The 16,935-nt window shown below is 54.6% G+C and overlaps 1 protein-coding gene across 1 annotated transcript in view; it reads right to left on the bottom strand.

Moving 5' to 3' along the window:
• Positions 1-16,935, bottom strand: part of EVC2 (EvC ciliary complex subunit 2) — a 134,228-nt gene that overhangs the window by 41,701 nt on the left and 75,592 nt on the right. The window contains exons 12-15 of the mRNA XM_032593014.1: positions 12,586-12,825; positions 10,214-10,389; positions 6,968-7,127; positions 2,935-3,389 (exon numbers count right to left, since the gene is read on the bottom strand). Coding sequence (XP_032448905.1) covers positions 2,935-3,389; positions 6,968-7,127; positions 10,214-10,389; positions 12,586-12,825 — 1,031 coding nt within the window. The remainder of the gene's footprint in view (positions 1-2,934; positions 3,390-6,967; positions 7,128-10,213; positions 10,390-12,585; positions 12,826-16,935) is intronic.

Consider the following 16,935-nt stretch of genomic DNA (forward strand, 5'->3'; position numbering starts at 1 on the left):
GGTTGCAGCGTGCGAAGGGACTCTGGGGGAATACAGAGTGAATCACCGAGAACAATTCGTGGGACTAGGAAGTGGTGCGTAAGGGTCTGCTTTTTACCGGCTTGGAGAGGAGACGGCGTCTTGTGTGTCCAAGAAAACAGACGCTAACAAAGACTGGGAAATACATGAGAACCATAAAGCAGAGATGGGGAAGAACTGAGAGGTTGTACTCCCTGCAGACACCCGGGGACCCGTTCTCCCTGGTGGTGAGGTCAGTCTCGGGCACCAGCACTGCGTAGGAGGAGGCATGAAATGGTGGAAGCCGGACAGATCCCGTTCCACGAGAGGTAACTGCCAAGGAAGGACGGGCATTGGCAGGAAGATGCCCTCCGTCCCATGCCCATCACAGGGGGGCAGGTGGGAGGGACCACCGATGCCCAGCGTGCAGCCTGCCGGCCCGGCAGAGGGGGGACACAGACGGGCTGACCCGATATGCTGAAAAGGACTCGTTCCCCTCCGGCCTCCGCCACCCCCGACCCACAACACCCCCTCCACCCTCCTGTCCGTGCAACAACTTCCAACAGCCAGAGCTCTGGATTCAGAATTAAGTTGTGCCTAAGAATCAGCTCAGACGGTGAAGCGTCTATACCAAGAAAAGTATCCTAAATGGGGTTGAGTTTTGTTTATTGGCTTGGACGATTGTTTGGGTTTGCTTATTTGCTTAAATTTCTGGGCCGGCTGGTTGGTTTCTTGAAAGGAAAAGCAGCTTTAAGGAATATGGATTGGTAGGTCCGTTTGTTAAGAGGAAAAGAGGCTCTCTGTTCCTGCCAGATGGGCACAATCACGTTCATACAGGCAAACGGTTACTTCATTACTGGAAATAAATGGACCCAGTGGAGGGTGGAAATTGTTCTTTCCTCCCGCGCTGCTGGTTTTTAACTTTGTTCCTTCACACCGGCCACACCGGTCTCTCCGTTTCACCCCCAGATAAGGACCACGACTTCTGTCAAGCTGCCCCATCCCCGGTCGTGCCCCCTCGCCGCAAGGCACCGGGGGCCCACGCCCGCTCGTCTCTGGCTCCCAGTGCCAGGCCGGTGGTGGGCGCACACAGCATACCTCCCTCGGAGCCTGGCAAAGATGTGGATCCTGCAGGGTGCCCCGTATGGTTACCTGCCTGGGCATCGTCTGCCAGTGATCGCCTCTCTCTGTGTCTGCTCTCCCGATAATCTGAGCTCTTCCAGCACAGGAATATTAGAGGTAAAGCTACTACTAATTTTCTGCTTCCTGCAGATCAAGGGTTGTGTTAAAGGATTTAAATATATTAACCCATGGACTCCCTCATCGATGCCGTGAAGGTGGCATCTTGTTAGACATGGTTGACGACCTAACCCAGGGCCACTACCTTGCCCCTTGGCAGCTCAGCTTTTGTTTGGAGGGGCTACCCTACATACCCCTCACAGCCCCGGGGTGGGGCTTCTGCAACTGGTCTAAGGCAGGGACTGGCAAACTACGGCCTGTGGACCAAGTCCAGCCCCCTGCCCGTTTCTGTTAATAAACTTTTATTGGAACGCAGTCAAGTTCATTAGTTCATTAAACAAACGTTTACTGCCTCTGGTCTACGACAATCATGGCTGTGTCATTCTTGCCGGTGAGTGGGTTAGGCATGGGCTTGTGACCGGTGGTATCGGAAGGACTGATGCCTGAGATGTTCAAAAGGGATAATGAGCGTGACACCTGGAGCTGCAGCAGCCATCCTGAAACCATGAGGGGATGAGCCCAAAGACCAAGGAGGCACACGGAGGGCAGTGGAGCAGAAAGACGGTGAGAGCTGGGTCCCTGACAGAATCACTGAGCCACTGAATCAAGCCTAGAAACATCTACCGCTGACTCCTTCTTATAAAATATTCTCTTCACCTTTTGCCGATGCGATAGTATAGTGTGCTGCGGACGGCACCCTAAGTGATTTACTATTGTCGCTTAAGGCAAGAGAAATGAGGCTCAAGTTGGTTAGGTGACTTTCCTACACTCAGCTGGTGGGATTTAAATCCAGGCTTTCTGGTCTACGCGGTCCACACCTCACTCCTCTCTAAAGCTCCACGCTGGCCTCGTTTGGAGCTCCTTCTCTTTCCGATCTGATGGGCCAGCCCCCAACAACTGCCAAACGCTTTGCTGGTCTCTCTGACACCACAAAAGGTGCCCCATTTGGGCCACACCACATCTCCGTCTATGCAGACAGCTGTCAAACACTACCGGGAAGCAAAGGGCTGTGGCGCTCTGGCCCCTGAGGCAGGTGACTTGGACTGGTCCTCATCACTTCCACAGCACCCCTGCGTCTTTAAAAACAGGAGGTGTGCCATTTATCTGCTATTTTCCAGTTATTATACGAGAAGTGGTGGCCAGCTGTGGCCCAGTACGTCCTACTCACAGGCGGATGTCATTACACAGTTCTCGAATTAAGAATGAAATCAAATAGCCCAGTCACCGAATCGGTGACTGAAGGGAGGGGCCGGGTGAAGAGACAGTGAGACGTGGAAGGCCTCAGAGTAGGGGCCACATCACACGTCGTTGACATCTGGTGAAACCGGGCGGGCTCGGAATGGCCACAAATGAGCAACGACATGTGATATGTCCTGCATGGGCAGGAGCCGTGCCTGGTCCCCTTGGTAAGAAGGTCGGCCGACGAAGGGCCTTGTTCCCGGGAGCAGAGAGGGGAGGGTCCTGTTCGCCACCAGTCACCTCCCTCCATGGGAACCTCACCCTCTTGTTGCTACAAAGCCTGCCTCTCGCTGGCCCCGGCTGCGGCCCTGGGTGACCCCGTCCCCTGGGCCGCCGGTCCTTGTGACTAAGGAACTGCCGTCCCCGCTCCCGTCTATGCAGTGCCCGCTGTCCCCACGGCCACGGGCGGGACCCCTCTCGCGGGGGGTGGAGGAGGGGGAGGGCTCGCAGGGCACTCACGCGAAGATCAGGTGCTCCCAGCGTCTCAGCTCCGCCTGCTCCTCCGTGGAGGCCTCCGGGGCGTCGTCCTTCAGTCTCTGCCTCACGCTCTGGACGCCCTCCTGGTCCCTGTCCCTCTCCTCGGCCTCGAGCTGCCGGGCCCGGGCGGCCAGCTCCCGGCCGTGCTCTTCCAGGATCTGCTGCAGGAAGAGCCAGGGCACGCCGTGCTTGAGCAGCTCCTGGGCCACCCCCGAGCTCTGCAGCCGCCGCAGCTCCTCGGTGGCCTTCTCGGACAGCGACAGGGTCAGGGCCCTGAGGTCCTCCAGGGCGGCCTGGTCCAGGCGCTCCTGTAGCGCCTCCAGCGCGGCGCTGTGTTCCGCCAGCAGGCTCCCCCAGCGGCCCAGGAACTGGCCGGCGTCCTCGGCGGCTCGCAGGGCCTCCCCGACGGACAGCAGCTCCTTCCGCTGCTCCTTGTGCTGCGGGGGTTTCAGGCAGGAGAGCTAAGTGAGGGCAGGGTCCGTGCGCACAGCCCCCTGGGGGACCCCGTGCAAACCGGCTGCAGGAGGCACAGGACGCTGACAGGTCCTTTCCCGACGACCACGCTTGGAAAACTAGCCTCAAGAAAGGAACCCAAACTAGGGGCGCCCGTGTGGCTCAGTCGGTTGAGCGTCCGACTTCAGCTCAGGTCACAATCTCAGGGTTCGTGGGTTCAAGCCCCGCATGCGGCTCTGTGCTGACAGCTCGGAGCCTGGAGCCCGCTTCGGATTCTGTGTCTCCCTCTCTCTGCCCTTCCCCCACTCCTGCTCAGTCTCCCTCTCTCTCTCTCTCTCTCTCTCAAAAATAAATAAACATTAAACGAAATTTTTAAAAAGAGAGTAACCCAAAATATAGTGAGAGCTTCATTTGTTCGAGGCTTGTATTATCATTTTTTAATTTTAATTTTTAATGTTTCTTTTTTTGAGAGACAGAAAGCAAGCAGGGGGACGGGCAGAGAGAGAGGGAGACACAGACTCCAAAGCAGGCTCCAGGCCAAGCTGTCCGCACAGAGCCCGACGTGGGGCTCGAACCCATGAGCTGTGAGCTGATGACCTGAGCTGAAGTCAGATGCTTCATCGAATGAGCCCCAAGGCTTATTATTGAGTAGGTAAAGCCCACGAGGCAGACCACCTGGGTTCCAATCCTGGCACCTCCATGGCCAAGAGGAGTGACCCAAAGAAAACGTCTAGTCCTCTCTGTGCCTCCAATATCCTCATCTGCGAAATGGGGGCAATAGTAGGATGTATCTCCCACAGCATTTGTGAGGATTCAGTGAGTTGCTTCACCGTGTGCAGGACTCAGAGGAGTGCCTACTGCAGAGCTCACGACAGGGAGTGTCTATTACCCTCACCATGTCCCAGGCACACGGGAACCCTAGCTCCGGATGGGGTAACGGGAAAAAAAACACCCTGAGATCCAGGACAGACAACTTACGTGAGGAGGTCAGGGGAGGCCTTCAAGGCAAGAGATCCGAGTGGGACCCGAGGGAAGAGGTCACACTTCAGTCAGGTTAAGATGCGAGGAGAGAAGGGGCGCCCGGGTGGCTTGGTCGGTTAAGCATCTGACTCTCAATTTCAGATCAGGTCATCATCTCACAGTTCGTGGGATCGAACCCCACGTCACGCTCTGTGCTGATGGCACGGAACCTGCTTGGGATTCTCTCTGTCTCTCTGTCTCTGTCTCTCTCTCTCTGCCCCTCTCCTACTCGCACTGTCTCTGTCTCTCTCAAAATAAATAAACTTAAAAAAAAGAAAGATGTTGGGGCGCCTGGGTGGCTCAGTCGGTTGAGCGTCCGACTTCGGCTGGGGTCATGATCTCACGTGAGTTCGAGCCCCATGTCGGGCTCCGTGCTGACAGCTCAGAGCCTGGAGCCTGCTTCGGATTCTGTGTCTCCCTCTCTCTCTCTGCCCCTCCCCCACTCATGCTCTGTCTCTCTCTGTCTCGAAAATAAATAAAAACATTAAAAAGAAATTAAAAACCAAAAAAAAAAAAAATGTGGCGAAAGCACATCCCTGGGGAGAGAGCGGGAGGGGTGAGGGCCCTGTGGTGGAGGGCGAGCGGACAAGCAGAAAGATGTCCGTCCTGCTGGGACTTATCACAGCACCTGCAGACAGTTTCTGTTCTGTTCTGTGAGGACACGGGACGGTCCAGAAACAATATTCACGGAGGCCTGCTGGAGTCCCTGGAACCCGTCCACCCTTCTGGATCCTAACCCGAAATCAGGCCAGACCATCAGAGAAAGGTGGCCTTGGGCCCCACTGATTTCATCCTCGAGCCAGTGGAGACGCATGAGGCAACGGTCAAGGATGGGGTGGAGTTGAGCAGTCAAGGCGAAAATCAGCACTTGACGTTGGGGCCAAAACTTGATCATGAAAAGCAGGGTTTCCAGTGATCAAATTAGGAAGTTGGTCTGCAACCCCTTCCCTCCCTCCAGAACGGGACCAGACGATACTAGGTGTCACCCCGTATGCCCCAGAAATGCTCTGAATCTGTCCCCACCCGCCGTGCTCAGGGACACTGCATAGGCCCCGGTCAGCTCCCATCTGCCCAAGCCTCTCGTGGGTCCGTCCCTCCAGGCTCCACCGTCTCTCCCCAACAGGGTGCTCCTAGGTGGGCTTCCTAAATCCCACATCCGATTATGTCCCTCTCCGTCTGAAAACCCTTCACGGCTCCCCGTCGGCCTGGCGCAAGGGGCCCTCCCCGGGGAGCCCCCTCCACCCCCCGCCCTCACCCTGTCTAGCTGGTCACAGCAGAGTGCACTCTTGCCTCCCTTTGAACACGACGCCCACCCACCACCTCCAGCATCCATCCCGGCCTCCTGCGCATCGAGCACATTGGTGCTTCCGGACTCAGTGTACGGGTGAGGTGAGCCTGTCGGGAGGCATTTTCACATCTGCCTGTGGGTCTCGCCTCTCCCAAGGTGGGCAAAGAGCAGAGGAGGTTAGTGATGAGGATAAAGCGTAGGCCCTAAGTCACACGGGCCTCGGTTCAGCCCCATGTCTGCCACTTACTAGGTATCTCGCCGTGGCCACACCACTGAGCGCTATGACCCGAACGTGCACATCCCTTCGGGCACTGATGTGTTCAAACCTAACACCTGATGTGACGGCCTTCGGAGGCGGGGCCTTTGGGAGGTGCCGGGATCATGAGGGTGGAGGCCTCGTGGACGGGAGTCGTGCCCTCACAAAGGAGACCCCACAGGGCTCCCACCGTGGGCAGACCCAGCGAAGAGTCGGCCGTCCGCAGCCCACACCAGGGTCCTCGCGAGTTTGAGCCCCACCCTGATCTCAGGCTTTCAGCCTCCGGAGCCGCGAGGTATGAGTGTCAGTCCTTCACAAGCCCCCGGTCAGCTCGAGCTGCCACACTTAGGCTCTCTCACCTTCAGTGTTCTCATTAAAAAAGCAAAACCAAGGGCGCCTGGGTGGCCCAGTGGGTTGAGCGTCCGACTTCGGCTCAGGTCATGATCTCAGTTCATGGGTTTGAGCCCCACGTCGGGCTCTGTGCTGGCAGCTCGGAGCCTGGAGCCTGCTTCGGGTTCTGTGTCGCCCTCTCTCTGTGCTCCTCCCCCATTCGCACTCTGTCTCTCTCTTTCTCAAAAATAAACATTAAAACAAATGTAAAAAAAATAAAACTAACACGAAAACAAAAGGAGCGAACGCTAGTACTGACCTCAGTACATTACTGAGGGTTAATGTAGGGACTCAGTGAGACATCTCCTGCAGCAAACTTAGCACAGGGCTGAGCAAGCCCTCAGTGAGCGCGAGGGTACCCATCGCTCACTCTTCACTCCCCCTGCCCTCACTCCTGGCCCCGGTGGGCGGGACCAACACACCAGGACTCTCTGCTCTGCCCAGGCTGGACGGCACCTGCAGGACCTTCCAGACACCGCGTTCTAGTGAGTCTCCGCCAGGCACGGCGCGTGGCTCTGGGAGATCCTCGGCCGCGCTCTGGGTGCCCGGCGCCCCGCGAGGGCTCAGGAAGGTCACACAAAGCGTCAAGGGCGCGAGTCCTTACATACCTTTTGCAGTATCTCTCGCCTTCTCTTAAGGATTAATTTCTGGTGCAGCTTCTTCTTCTCCTGCTTCAAGTCATTGTCCAGCTTCTGTTTGATGGAAAAGACTTCCGTCTGGGTGCGCTGCAACAGGGCCTCCATCTGGTCCTCGTCCAGGTACCCTGCTCTAGGAGGGAGAGAGAGAGAGAGAGAGGTGGCTGAGGCACGCTGCAAAACCCACTCTCAGCCCAGCTGTTGGTGTGGCCGGACGGTCATCTCTGCCTGAGTTTGGTTTGATCAGAGAAAGTCTTCCTTCACCCTGAAGGAGCAGAAGCGGAACAGGCAGCCAGGAAGTTCCCGAAATACAGGAAGGGCGAAGTCAGCGTCGCTAGAGACGTGCACAGAAGGCTCAACCTCAGAAACCCGCCGGTTTGGGCCAAGGCTGGGCAAGAGTTCTGGGAAAGAGTGGCGCTCAAGGGGCCACCACAGTTTTCCAAGAGGAGACGGTGGGTCAGGAGTTCCTGGTGATGGGATTGTCACGATGGAAGTCCAAGTGGGGGCGCCTGGGTGACTCGGGAGGCTAAGCGTCCGACTTCGGCTCAGGTCATGATCCCGCGGTTCGTGGGTTCGAGCCCCGCGTCGGGCTCTGTGCTGACAGCGCGGAGCCCGGAGCCGGTCTCGGATTCTGTGTCTCCCCCTCTCTCTGCCCCTCCCCTGGCTCGCACTCTGTCTCTCTCAAGAATAAACATTAAAAAAAAATTAAAAACGGGGCGCCTGGGTGGCGCAGTCGGTTAAGCGTCCGACTTCAGCCAGGTCACGATCTCGCGGTCCGCGAGTTCGAGCCCCGCGTCGGGCTCTGGGCTGATGGCTCGGAGCCTGGAGCCTGTTTCCGATTCTGTGTCTCCCTCTCTCTCTGCCCCTCCCCCGTTCATGCTCTGTCTCTCTCTGTCCCAAAAATAAATAAACGTTAAAAAAAAAAAAAAATTAAAAAAAAAAAAATTAAAAACAAAACAAAACAAAACAAAAAAACAACGGAAGTCCAAGAAGTAAAGGTAGGAAATACCCTGTGAAGAGTTAATTCTTCACGTTCACCTGGGTAGCCGCAGGGCACCCACAGTAAGCGCTGTGTCTGAGTGGGTCTGGGAGGGGGTTTCCAGGAGACATTAGAGGGCAAAGCAGACCGCCCACCCTCCTCCATGTGGGGGGACCCCAGCCAATCCAGCAGGGGACTGAACAGAACACACGACAGAGGAAGGAGGAATCTGCCCCCTTCTTTCCAGTCTCACTGCTTCAGCTGGACTCCTCGCCTCACCTTCTGCTGCTCCCAGGCTGGGATGCCCTCTGGTTCTCAGGCCTCTGGACTCAGACTGAACTCCGCCACCCGCTTTGCTGAGTCTCCGGCTTGCAGATGACAGATGGTGGGCTTCTCGGCCTCTGTCACTGTGCGCGCCAACTCCCCGTACCTATCTGACTGGTCGTTTTTCTCCAGAATCCTGACCGATGCAGTCTGTTGCTGTGATTCCCACTACTAGTCCCAGTCGGCCTGCATCACTGGGCTGGGCCCTCTGCTCCCACAGGGTAGTTTATCCATGGAAGCTTCTTGAAGGAGTGAATAGGCGAATGAATGAATGAATGAATGAATGCACGGTGGATACATGCCTTAGAAACAGAAGTCTGGGCCAACTTCTTAAAATAGAATTTAAAAGTCAGAGATAGGACACACCTGCCTAGTCGTGGCTCACGACAGTTCGACCAGCTGTCCGGTGTTTCAGTTCAAGGCAAGGAACGGTTTCTTTGACTTGGGTGAAAATTAATCAGGAGTGTCAAGGCAACTGCAGTGACAAATTCATTAGCATCTTTGGGTAGGGAGTGTTCGCATAATTTGCACCTTACAGCATCCTCATTTGGTAGGGCGGGAGAGCTGCAGAGCCCTAATAAAATTACCAAGATGGCGGAATCAATTCAGAAAACCACAGACTGTCCTGGAAAGCCAGCTTTATAGTCAGGCCTCTGTTTATTTCAGAGCTTCTCATAACCAGAAAGAGTAAGTGTCGTTGTTTGCAATCAAGTACCTCAAAGGAAGGAAGGAAGAAAGAAAGGAAGGAAGGAAGGAAGGAAGGAAGGAAGAAGGAAGGAAGGAAAGGAGGAAGGAAGGAAGGAAAGAAGGAAGGAAAGAAGGAAGGAAGGAAGGAAAGAAGGAAGGAAGGAAGGAAGGAAGGAAGGAAGGAAGGGAGGAAGGGAGGAAGGAAGGAAGGAGAAAGGAAGGAGGAAGGAAGGAAGGAAGGAAGGAAGGAAGGAAGGAAGGATGGATGCAGAAGAGCAGAGGCTGCCCTGGCAGGAAGGTGCGTTTTCACCAACCACACGGTACCCTGGAGCTGCAGAGAAAGACCACGTGTGATCCAAGACCAGCATCTGTGTGTGTATGTATTGATTTATTTTAGAAAGAGAGAGAGAGCACATGTGCACCTGAGTAGGGTAGAGGGGCAGAGGGAGAGACCGAGACAGAGAGAGAAACAGAGAGAGAGGGAGAGAGAATCCCAAGTAGGCACCACACCCAGCACAGAGCCCGGCTCAGGGTTCAATCCCATGACCCCGGGATCACAACCTGAGCTGAAATTAAGAGTGGGACGCTCAACCGACTGAGCCACCCAGGTGCCCCAAGCCTCTGTGTGTTCAGACTTCACTCCCAAGTTCAAGGGGAAGTGGGCTCTCCCACCACACAGCCCATGTTAAGCCTCCACCACTGATCTCGCAGCGAGATGTTGGGGATTTGCTTTAAAATAACTCTGGAGGAGGGGTGCCTGGGTGGCTCGGTCGATTGAGCGTCCGACTTCGGCTCAGGTCACGATCTTGTGGTCCGTGGGTTTGAGCTCCACGTCGGGCTCTGTGCTGACAGCTCGGAGCCTGGAGCCTGCTTCCGATTCTGTGTGTCCCTCTCTCTCTGCTTCTCCACCTGCCCCTCGCGCTCTGTCTCTCAAAATAATAATAAATAAACACTAAAAAAAATAACTCTGGGGGGATGTGGAGCAACATCAAGATTGATCACGGAGATTGTATGATGGGCACAGGGAAGGTTCGTCGTATGGATGTCTCAACTATCACTTACGTTTGTAAAATTCTACAATGCAAAGGATTCTTCCAACTGGAGAATCTTTCTTACGAAGTAAGGAGCAGTCAGTGTATTCGCTGACCGAGCAGCGTGAACGATCCCTGATGAGGAACGATGGGACAAGGGGGTTGTGTGTGTCATCCGTGATGGCACTCAGGTCTCACCTCTCATGCTTCTGGATGAACACGGTCAGCTGAGCATCAGCGGCGCTCAGAAGGCCTTGCACACGGGTCTCTGACGACTGCATGTTCTGGACCAGGTACTCCCTGTGGCCAAATCTTTTACTTAGATGGTATCTCTTACTAGCTTGGAAAAAGTCCATTAACTCTTCCAATTTCTCCTGTTTAGAAAAAAAAAAAAAAATCAAGAAAATATGCCTCATTGACATTTAGAGAACATTCTAGACATGTAAAGCATTCCATTTCCTTTCTGAAGAAAACGCACAGGGGTAGGGGCATGGGGGTGATCACCTTCAACCACCCTGCCATTAACAAGGGCTTAGAAGAAAATTACATACTAATAAGAAATGAGTGCATTCTAGACCCAGATAGCTGGGGGTTGTCGAAACATCTTTCCTGCCCTAGGAAAAGGGAAGCGGATTTCGCTCAGTGGCTCAGCCATCACCCACGCGGTTCCCAAAACACAGCACCGGCACAGGTACGAACATCCTGGGGGTAAATCAGACACCTGAATTGACCCCCCGAACCTCCATACTCCGGCAGGAGACGGGAGACAAGATGACAAAGCGCAACCAAACATAAGACGCTGATGATAACCTGGGTTATGAGGTTATCAGATACCTGGGTATCTTCTCTGGGTCCGTCCTGGGCCCAGAGTGTTCCTCGCCTTATCCAACTTCATCTCGAGAGAGAGAACAATTGTTCCCACGTCACAGAGGAGGAAACGGGGTCCACAGCAAACTGCTGGCCAATGGCTGCGCAGGGATTTGAACTCAGTGATCTAATTCCAGGACCTGTGCTCTAAATTCAGGCTGCTATCAAGTGCTGCTTTAACGAGTGGCACAGTAGTTAGATGGGCAGTCATTGGACCAGGCAGTCATTGGACCAGCGGTAATCAAAACATTGGCTTAAGCTGTGCTATCCCACTGAGTGGCTCTGCTGTCTTTCCCCAGCCATGGAAATACAGTCCCTGCAGGGGGTCGCCAGAGAGATCAACGCTTTGTTCTACAAGATACATATGATACCACGGCCAGTCTCCTCTCCCCCTAAAGCTGCGATGTCTCCAGTTCCCGACACCTGGGAACCTGCACCGTCCAGACGGAAAAGCAGAACGGTCGGTCCGATACGGCCGAACACCAGCACGTTCCTGACTCACCAGCAGCAGAATCGGTCTACCGGGAACACTGAGGCAATATTCCTGCCCTCCACAAAACCGGGTCCGTGCGAACCACTGACTCGAGCCAGTTTCGGAAGGAAAAGCGCCTTGCAGCACAGATGCCTGTGCTGTGGGACAATTATCACCCATGGAAGTCACCTTCCTGACCCCATTACTGCTAACAATCACGCATTCGTTCTAGCTCGAACGCCCACGTGTTGCCAGTCAGCCACCGCCCGCCATGAGGAGAAAGATGACTCCATAACTGGTCAGTACTTAAGGGATGCCACGGGGTCTGAAGGCCTAACCAGGAAGACAACAGAATCCTTCCTGTATCTACTCCCGCTGAAGTCTGAGTGGGAACAACCCGGAGAGGCTGGCTTGTTCTCCTCACGCGTGGTGCCTCCTGACGGGGGCCCTCTCACCCTGGAAAACCCACTTTCGGGAGCCTTTCGGGGACGGTCACTTGGTCTCCTCTGGCACGGCCCCGCTCCTCACAGCCCTCCCTCGCCGGGCCTGTGCCGGGACCAGAAATCTGCTCGCATGGCTGCACGCCGGTGGTTTCACTCTGCGGGTGTAAACGCGCGTGCAAAATATCCCGTGCGGGCCGGAGAAATTCCTCAGCGGTGGTGACGGTCTCAGATCGGCTATTCCCATTGATGTTTGGGACTTTATTCCATCGGGATTAGTAACATTCACACCGAGGCTCACACGCAAACACACGGATTCACCCAGGAGTATCCACAGAGAGTAAACCCCAGGTACACACGGATGCATGCGCACGTGCATGCACACGTGTATTTATAGATTTTTAACTGCTGTATATATATTAAGGGTATAATGTGCCAGGCACAGGCTCTTCCATGAATCCGCTCTATTACCCCCATTCTGCAGGCTGAGGGAACGGGATCGGGGGAGTCAGGCAATTTGCCTCAATTCGCAGAGCTGATGGCTGGTCGGACAGGAATTCGAACCCGAGTCAGCCGGCGTCCCCGGCCTGGGCTTCAAGCCACCGACTGCCCGGTTTACTGACAACTCACGCACACGTCAAGGGGAGGAAGGAAAAGGCGGTCAGTTCACTGGACGCAACCGAAAGGAAGAGAAAGGAGGAGACGGGACTCACTCCGGCAGAGGAGAAACCCCCGAGAGACGGGGCGGGGAAGTCACTCTTCCCTCACCGCGAGCCGACGTGAGGCCTCACCTGTATTTCGGAGTAATCCTGCAGCAGCGTTTTCGCCGCCTCTGGCTTCAGTTCCCCTTGGAAAACGGCACTTTGTATCTGGGTAAAGAAGATGTTGTGCAGTTCGCTTCTTTGGCAAATGGCCAGCTGCCTGTGCGCCTTGGCGAAGTCTTCCTCTCGCTGCAGAGCCAGGGACCTCCTGAGGTGTTCCTGCTCCAGGCCGTGCAGGGTCCGCAGGAGGCCGTTGCACTCCACAGCCCACTGCGGGAAAGGGAGGCGCAACGTGAGAGCTTACTCGTCAAACAGGCACGCCCGTGCCACATGCAAGCGCGCACACACACACACACACACACGTGCACGCAGCAACACGGTGCATATACGGACGTTCAAATGCGTACACGCACACACGTGCGTCCAGCCACCCACATGCACACGCCGAACACATGCACGCAGCAACACACAGTGCACGAGACCAAAGTGCACACGCATATATGCGCATGCGCACGGCAAATATACACACACACAATACTTAGTGCACACGCATGCATGCACACACATACACATGCACACATGCACGCAGCAATGCGCAATGCATACGCACGTGCACATGCATATAGGTACACACACGCACATACCAAACACATGCACACAGCAACACAGTGCATACACACATGTTCAAATGCATCCACGCACACACGTGCACATGCACGCACACACACGCACATGCATCCACGCACACAGATGCACACACCAAACACATGCATGCAGCAACACGCAGTGCAGAACACACATGTGCACATGCCTATATGCACATGCGCACAGCAAATATACATACACATAATACTTAGTGCATGTGCATGCATGCACACACACATGCATACATGCACACAGCAATGCGCAATGCATACACACATGTGCACACATCTACAACATGCACACGGCAACACAGTGCACACATGTGTGCACTCACATGCATATGCATACATGCGTGTGCACACGGCAAGTATATATACACACAGAAACACACAGTGAATACATGTATGCACATGCACACACATGCATACTGCAATGCAGAGTGCATACGAATGTGTGCACATGGATCCGTACATGCACACACAGCACCTATACACTCACATGGCAACACGCACGCACACACACACACACACACACACACACAAGTCCCAAGCTGGCAATGATAAGGCTGCTAAGCTCTGGGAAATACTGTTGCAACCTGTCCTTCACCGTTATCTTCATGTTTTTCAGAACAATCTCAAAGCAGAAAATTCACAGGGATGGAAATCTGCAAATCAAACTGCCCGAAAATAGCTTGCAGAATGGAAACGTTAATGGATTGTGCTGTTAGGCTCTCGGGCTTATTTCCATCATCTTTCATTCTTAACTCAATTGAAGAGGAAAATACCAGCAATCAGGCCAGAGTTGAGCTGATTTGGGTAAAAAAAGGAGGCAGAGTAGTTAAGAAATGGCCACTGGAGACCTGCATTCCTTGTGGTCATTATGAAGGAAGGAAGGAAGGAAGGAAGGAAGGAAGGAAGGAAGGAAGGAAGGAAAAGACACACCTACGCTGAGTTCCTGCTGCCTTCACATCCCACTACCAGAAAAGACCCACATCCCAGGAGGAGAGGGTAATTAATTCCCCCTGGGGAGCAGACTTCTAAGATGGTCCCCAGCTTCTTGGCCCCGTGGTATACACATCATATAGGTCCCTCCCCCTTGAGTGTGGACATGAACTCTGAACCTGACAGGACCGTCGCCTTATGACTTGGTTATTACGTGGCAAAAGTGAACGGGTCTTGATGATGTAACGGAGGTCCCTGATCAGTTGACTTGAAGTTAACCAGGGGGGTGGGGGGGGAAAGGATCCTGGGTGGGCCCGAATACAGGAGGTGAGCATTCTGGAAAGATGCGCTGGGCCTTCCTGAACAGAGAGACGCTCTTCTGCTGGCCTTGGAGAAGCGAGCAGCCTCTTAAGAAGAACAGTACGTGGAGAAGGGAAACCTACAGGAGCTGAGGGCCCGAGTCCACACTGCAAGAAGGTGAATTCTCTGCACGACCGAAGAGCTGGGACCAGGGCCCCAAGCTCCAGAGAAGGCAGCCCAGCTGAGGCCCAGACGGCAGGCCTCTGAGACCCTGCAGAGAACTCAGCTAAACTGTGCCCAGACTCCCGGACGCAGAAACAATGGTCAGTGGGTGTGATGTGAAGTTGCTAGACGTGTGGCGATTTGGGACAGAAAATGAACACAGTCCACTTCATAGGTGAAGTCACACAAGCTCCGGGAAGCTGAGGGTCTCTCCCCAGCTCCTACCCGTGCCAGGAGAGGAGAGGAGGTGAAACCAGAATCTTCGGGCTCTGTGTTCTGCAGCCATAGACGTTGGAGCAAAGTCAGGGGAAGGTGCCCGTGTCCGTGAGGCAGAGAGCACAGCCATTCCAGGGGTCAAGGTCAAGAGACCGTGGCCTCAGGTGGCATGAGGGGTTGGGTGGTGGCTGTGTAGGCTAAATGGAGGCAGAAGGGGGATGGGGACAGAGGGAGAGGGCTGTATGTAGCCCCTCCGGCTAAGCAGGAACCACCGTACGCCCGCCAATGCTCTGTGTTCTCAGTGACCCATGTGGCCAGGTGCCCAGACCTACCGCCTGCGTTTCCGATCACTCACAAAAGCCTATAAAGGTGATACAGATGTGCTTCTCCTTTCTAGTTCTTGTTCCTTACGTTTGAATTTGCTCAGAATCCGGCTCAGATAGAAGAGTGTTATTTACACAGGGCCCCCCAAAAGCCCAGCAGCCCACCCAGGACAATCCCTGCCCTTGGGGTGCAACGACACCCCACATCTGTGAAGAGCAGCAGCCACAGCCCCCCGAGGTCACGGACCTCCACATGTGTCCTCCCGGCCACATCTCCAGGGACCACCCCCGTATCAACGGTTTGCCTCGGCCACCAGAAAACACACGGTCTTGTTTTAAAAGCTGGCTCAGTTGGCTAAGTGTCTGACTTCAGCTCAGGTCATGATCTCACGGTTCGTGGGTTCGAGCCCCACGTCGGGCTCTGTGCTGGCCGCTCGGAGCCTGGAGCCCGCTTCGGATTCTGTGTCTCCCTCTCTCTCTCTGCCCCTCCCCCACTATGCTCTGTCTCTCTCGGTCTCAAAAATAAACAAAAACATTAAAAAAAAAAGCTGATTGTACAAAAAGCATCGGATCAGACTTCTGTGAGCCACTCTTCTGGACAGAAGTGGTTATTCACAGCTTTCATCTGAATTAGAGAATGCAGCTCACCCACAGTCAGGGGGGTGTGGGCACCACAGGACGATCTGCTGCTGAGACAGGAGCTGGTGCCCAGTTAGGCTGATTCACTCATCAAAGTGACCTTCTTTTCCTGACAGTATGAAATCCAAGCCGCACACCTCAATTTATTTTAATTAACAGGAGCGAAACATTGGGTGAAATCCACATGGCTTCTCGCAGTCAGGACGTATGTAGAGCGCACGCGCATGCACGGAAATCCTAAAATAAAGTTATCTGTCCTTGTTCAGAATTACATTTCTGAAGAATAAGGCACGGAGCAATGATATGCTTGTGTCGTAGTGAAGCATTCCCTAAAACCAATTAAGAATTTTTAATGTTTACTTCTGAGACAGACAGCGAGTGAGCGAGCAGGGGAGGGGCAGTGAGAGAGGGAGGCACAGAATCCAAAGCAGGCTCCAGGCTCCGAGCTGTCAGCAGAGAGCCCGACGCGGGACTCGAACTCACCAGCTGTGAGGTCAGGACCTGAGCTGAAGTCGGTCACTTAACCGAATGTGTCACCCGGGCGCCCACTAAAACCAATTTTGATGCGAGCCCCCCTCGCTTCCATCTACGCTGCCCTCCTGCGTTCAGGGTCCAGAGACCTGCAGAAATGTGTTCACCCCCTGACCGAGCTCAGTCCTCCTGGGGCACAGATGAGAAGGCTATGCTGTAAAGCAGGGGAGCCCCCCACCAAGGGCCTATCGAGCAGGTGAGCATATAGAAGCAAGTGAGGTGTCCTGGTATGAGGGGCGCTAAGGGGTGGTGGAGAGTGGACACAATGGAGAGAAGCCCTGCCTACGGGCCACCCACTGCTCAGCCCACCAACGGGGGCTCTGCAAGAACACGGACGCACCGCGGCACATCTCCCCATTTTTTAAAAGAAGCTGGAAGTCTGGATTTATGAGGCGCCTGGGTGGCTCAGTCGGTTGAGCGTCTGACTTCGGCTCAGGTCATGATCTCACAGTCCGTGAGTTCGAGCCCCACATCGGGCTCTGTGCTGACAGCTCGGAGCCCGGAGCCTGCTTCCTGCGATTCTGTGTCTCCCTCTCTCTCTGCCCCTCCCCCACTCACACTCT

Source organism: Lynx canadensis, chromosome B1 (genome assembly GCF_007474595.2).
Source record: "Lynx canadensis isolate LIC74 chromosome B1, mLynCan4.pri.v2, whole genome shotgun sequence".
Classification (NCBI taxonomy): domain Eukaryota; kingdom Metazoa; phylum Chordata; class Mammalia; order Carnivora; family Felidae; genus Lynx; species Lynx canadensis.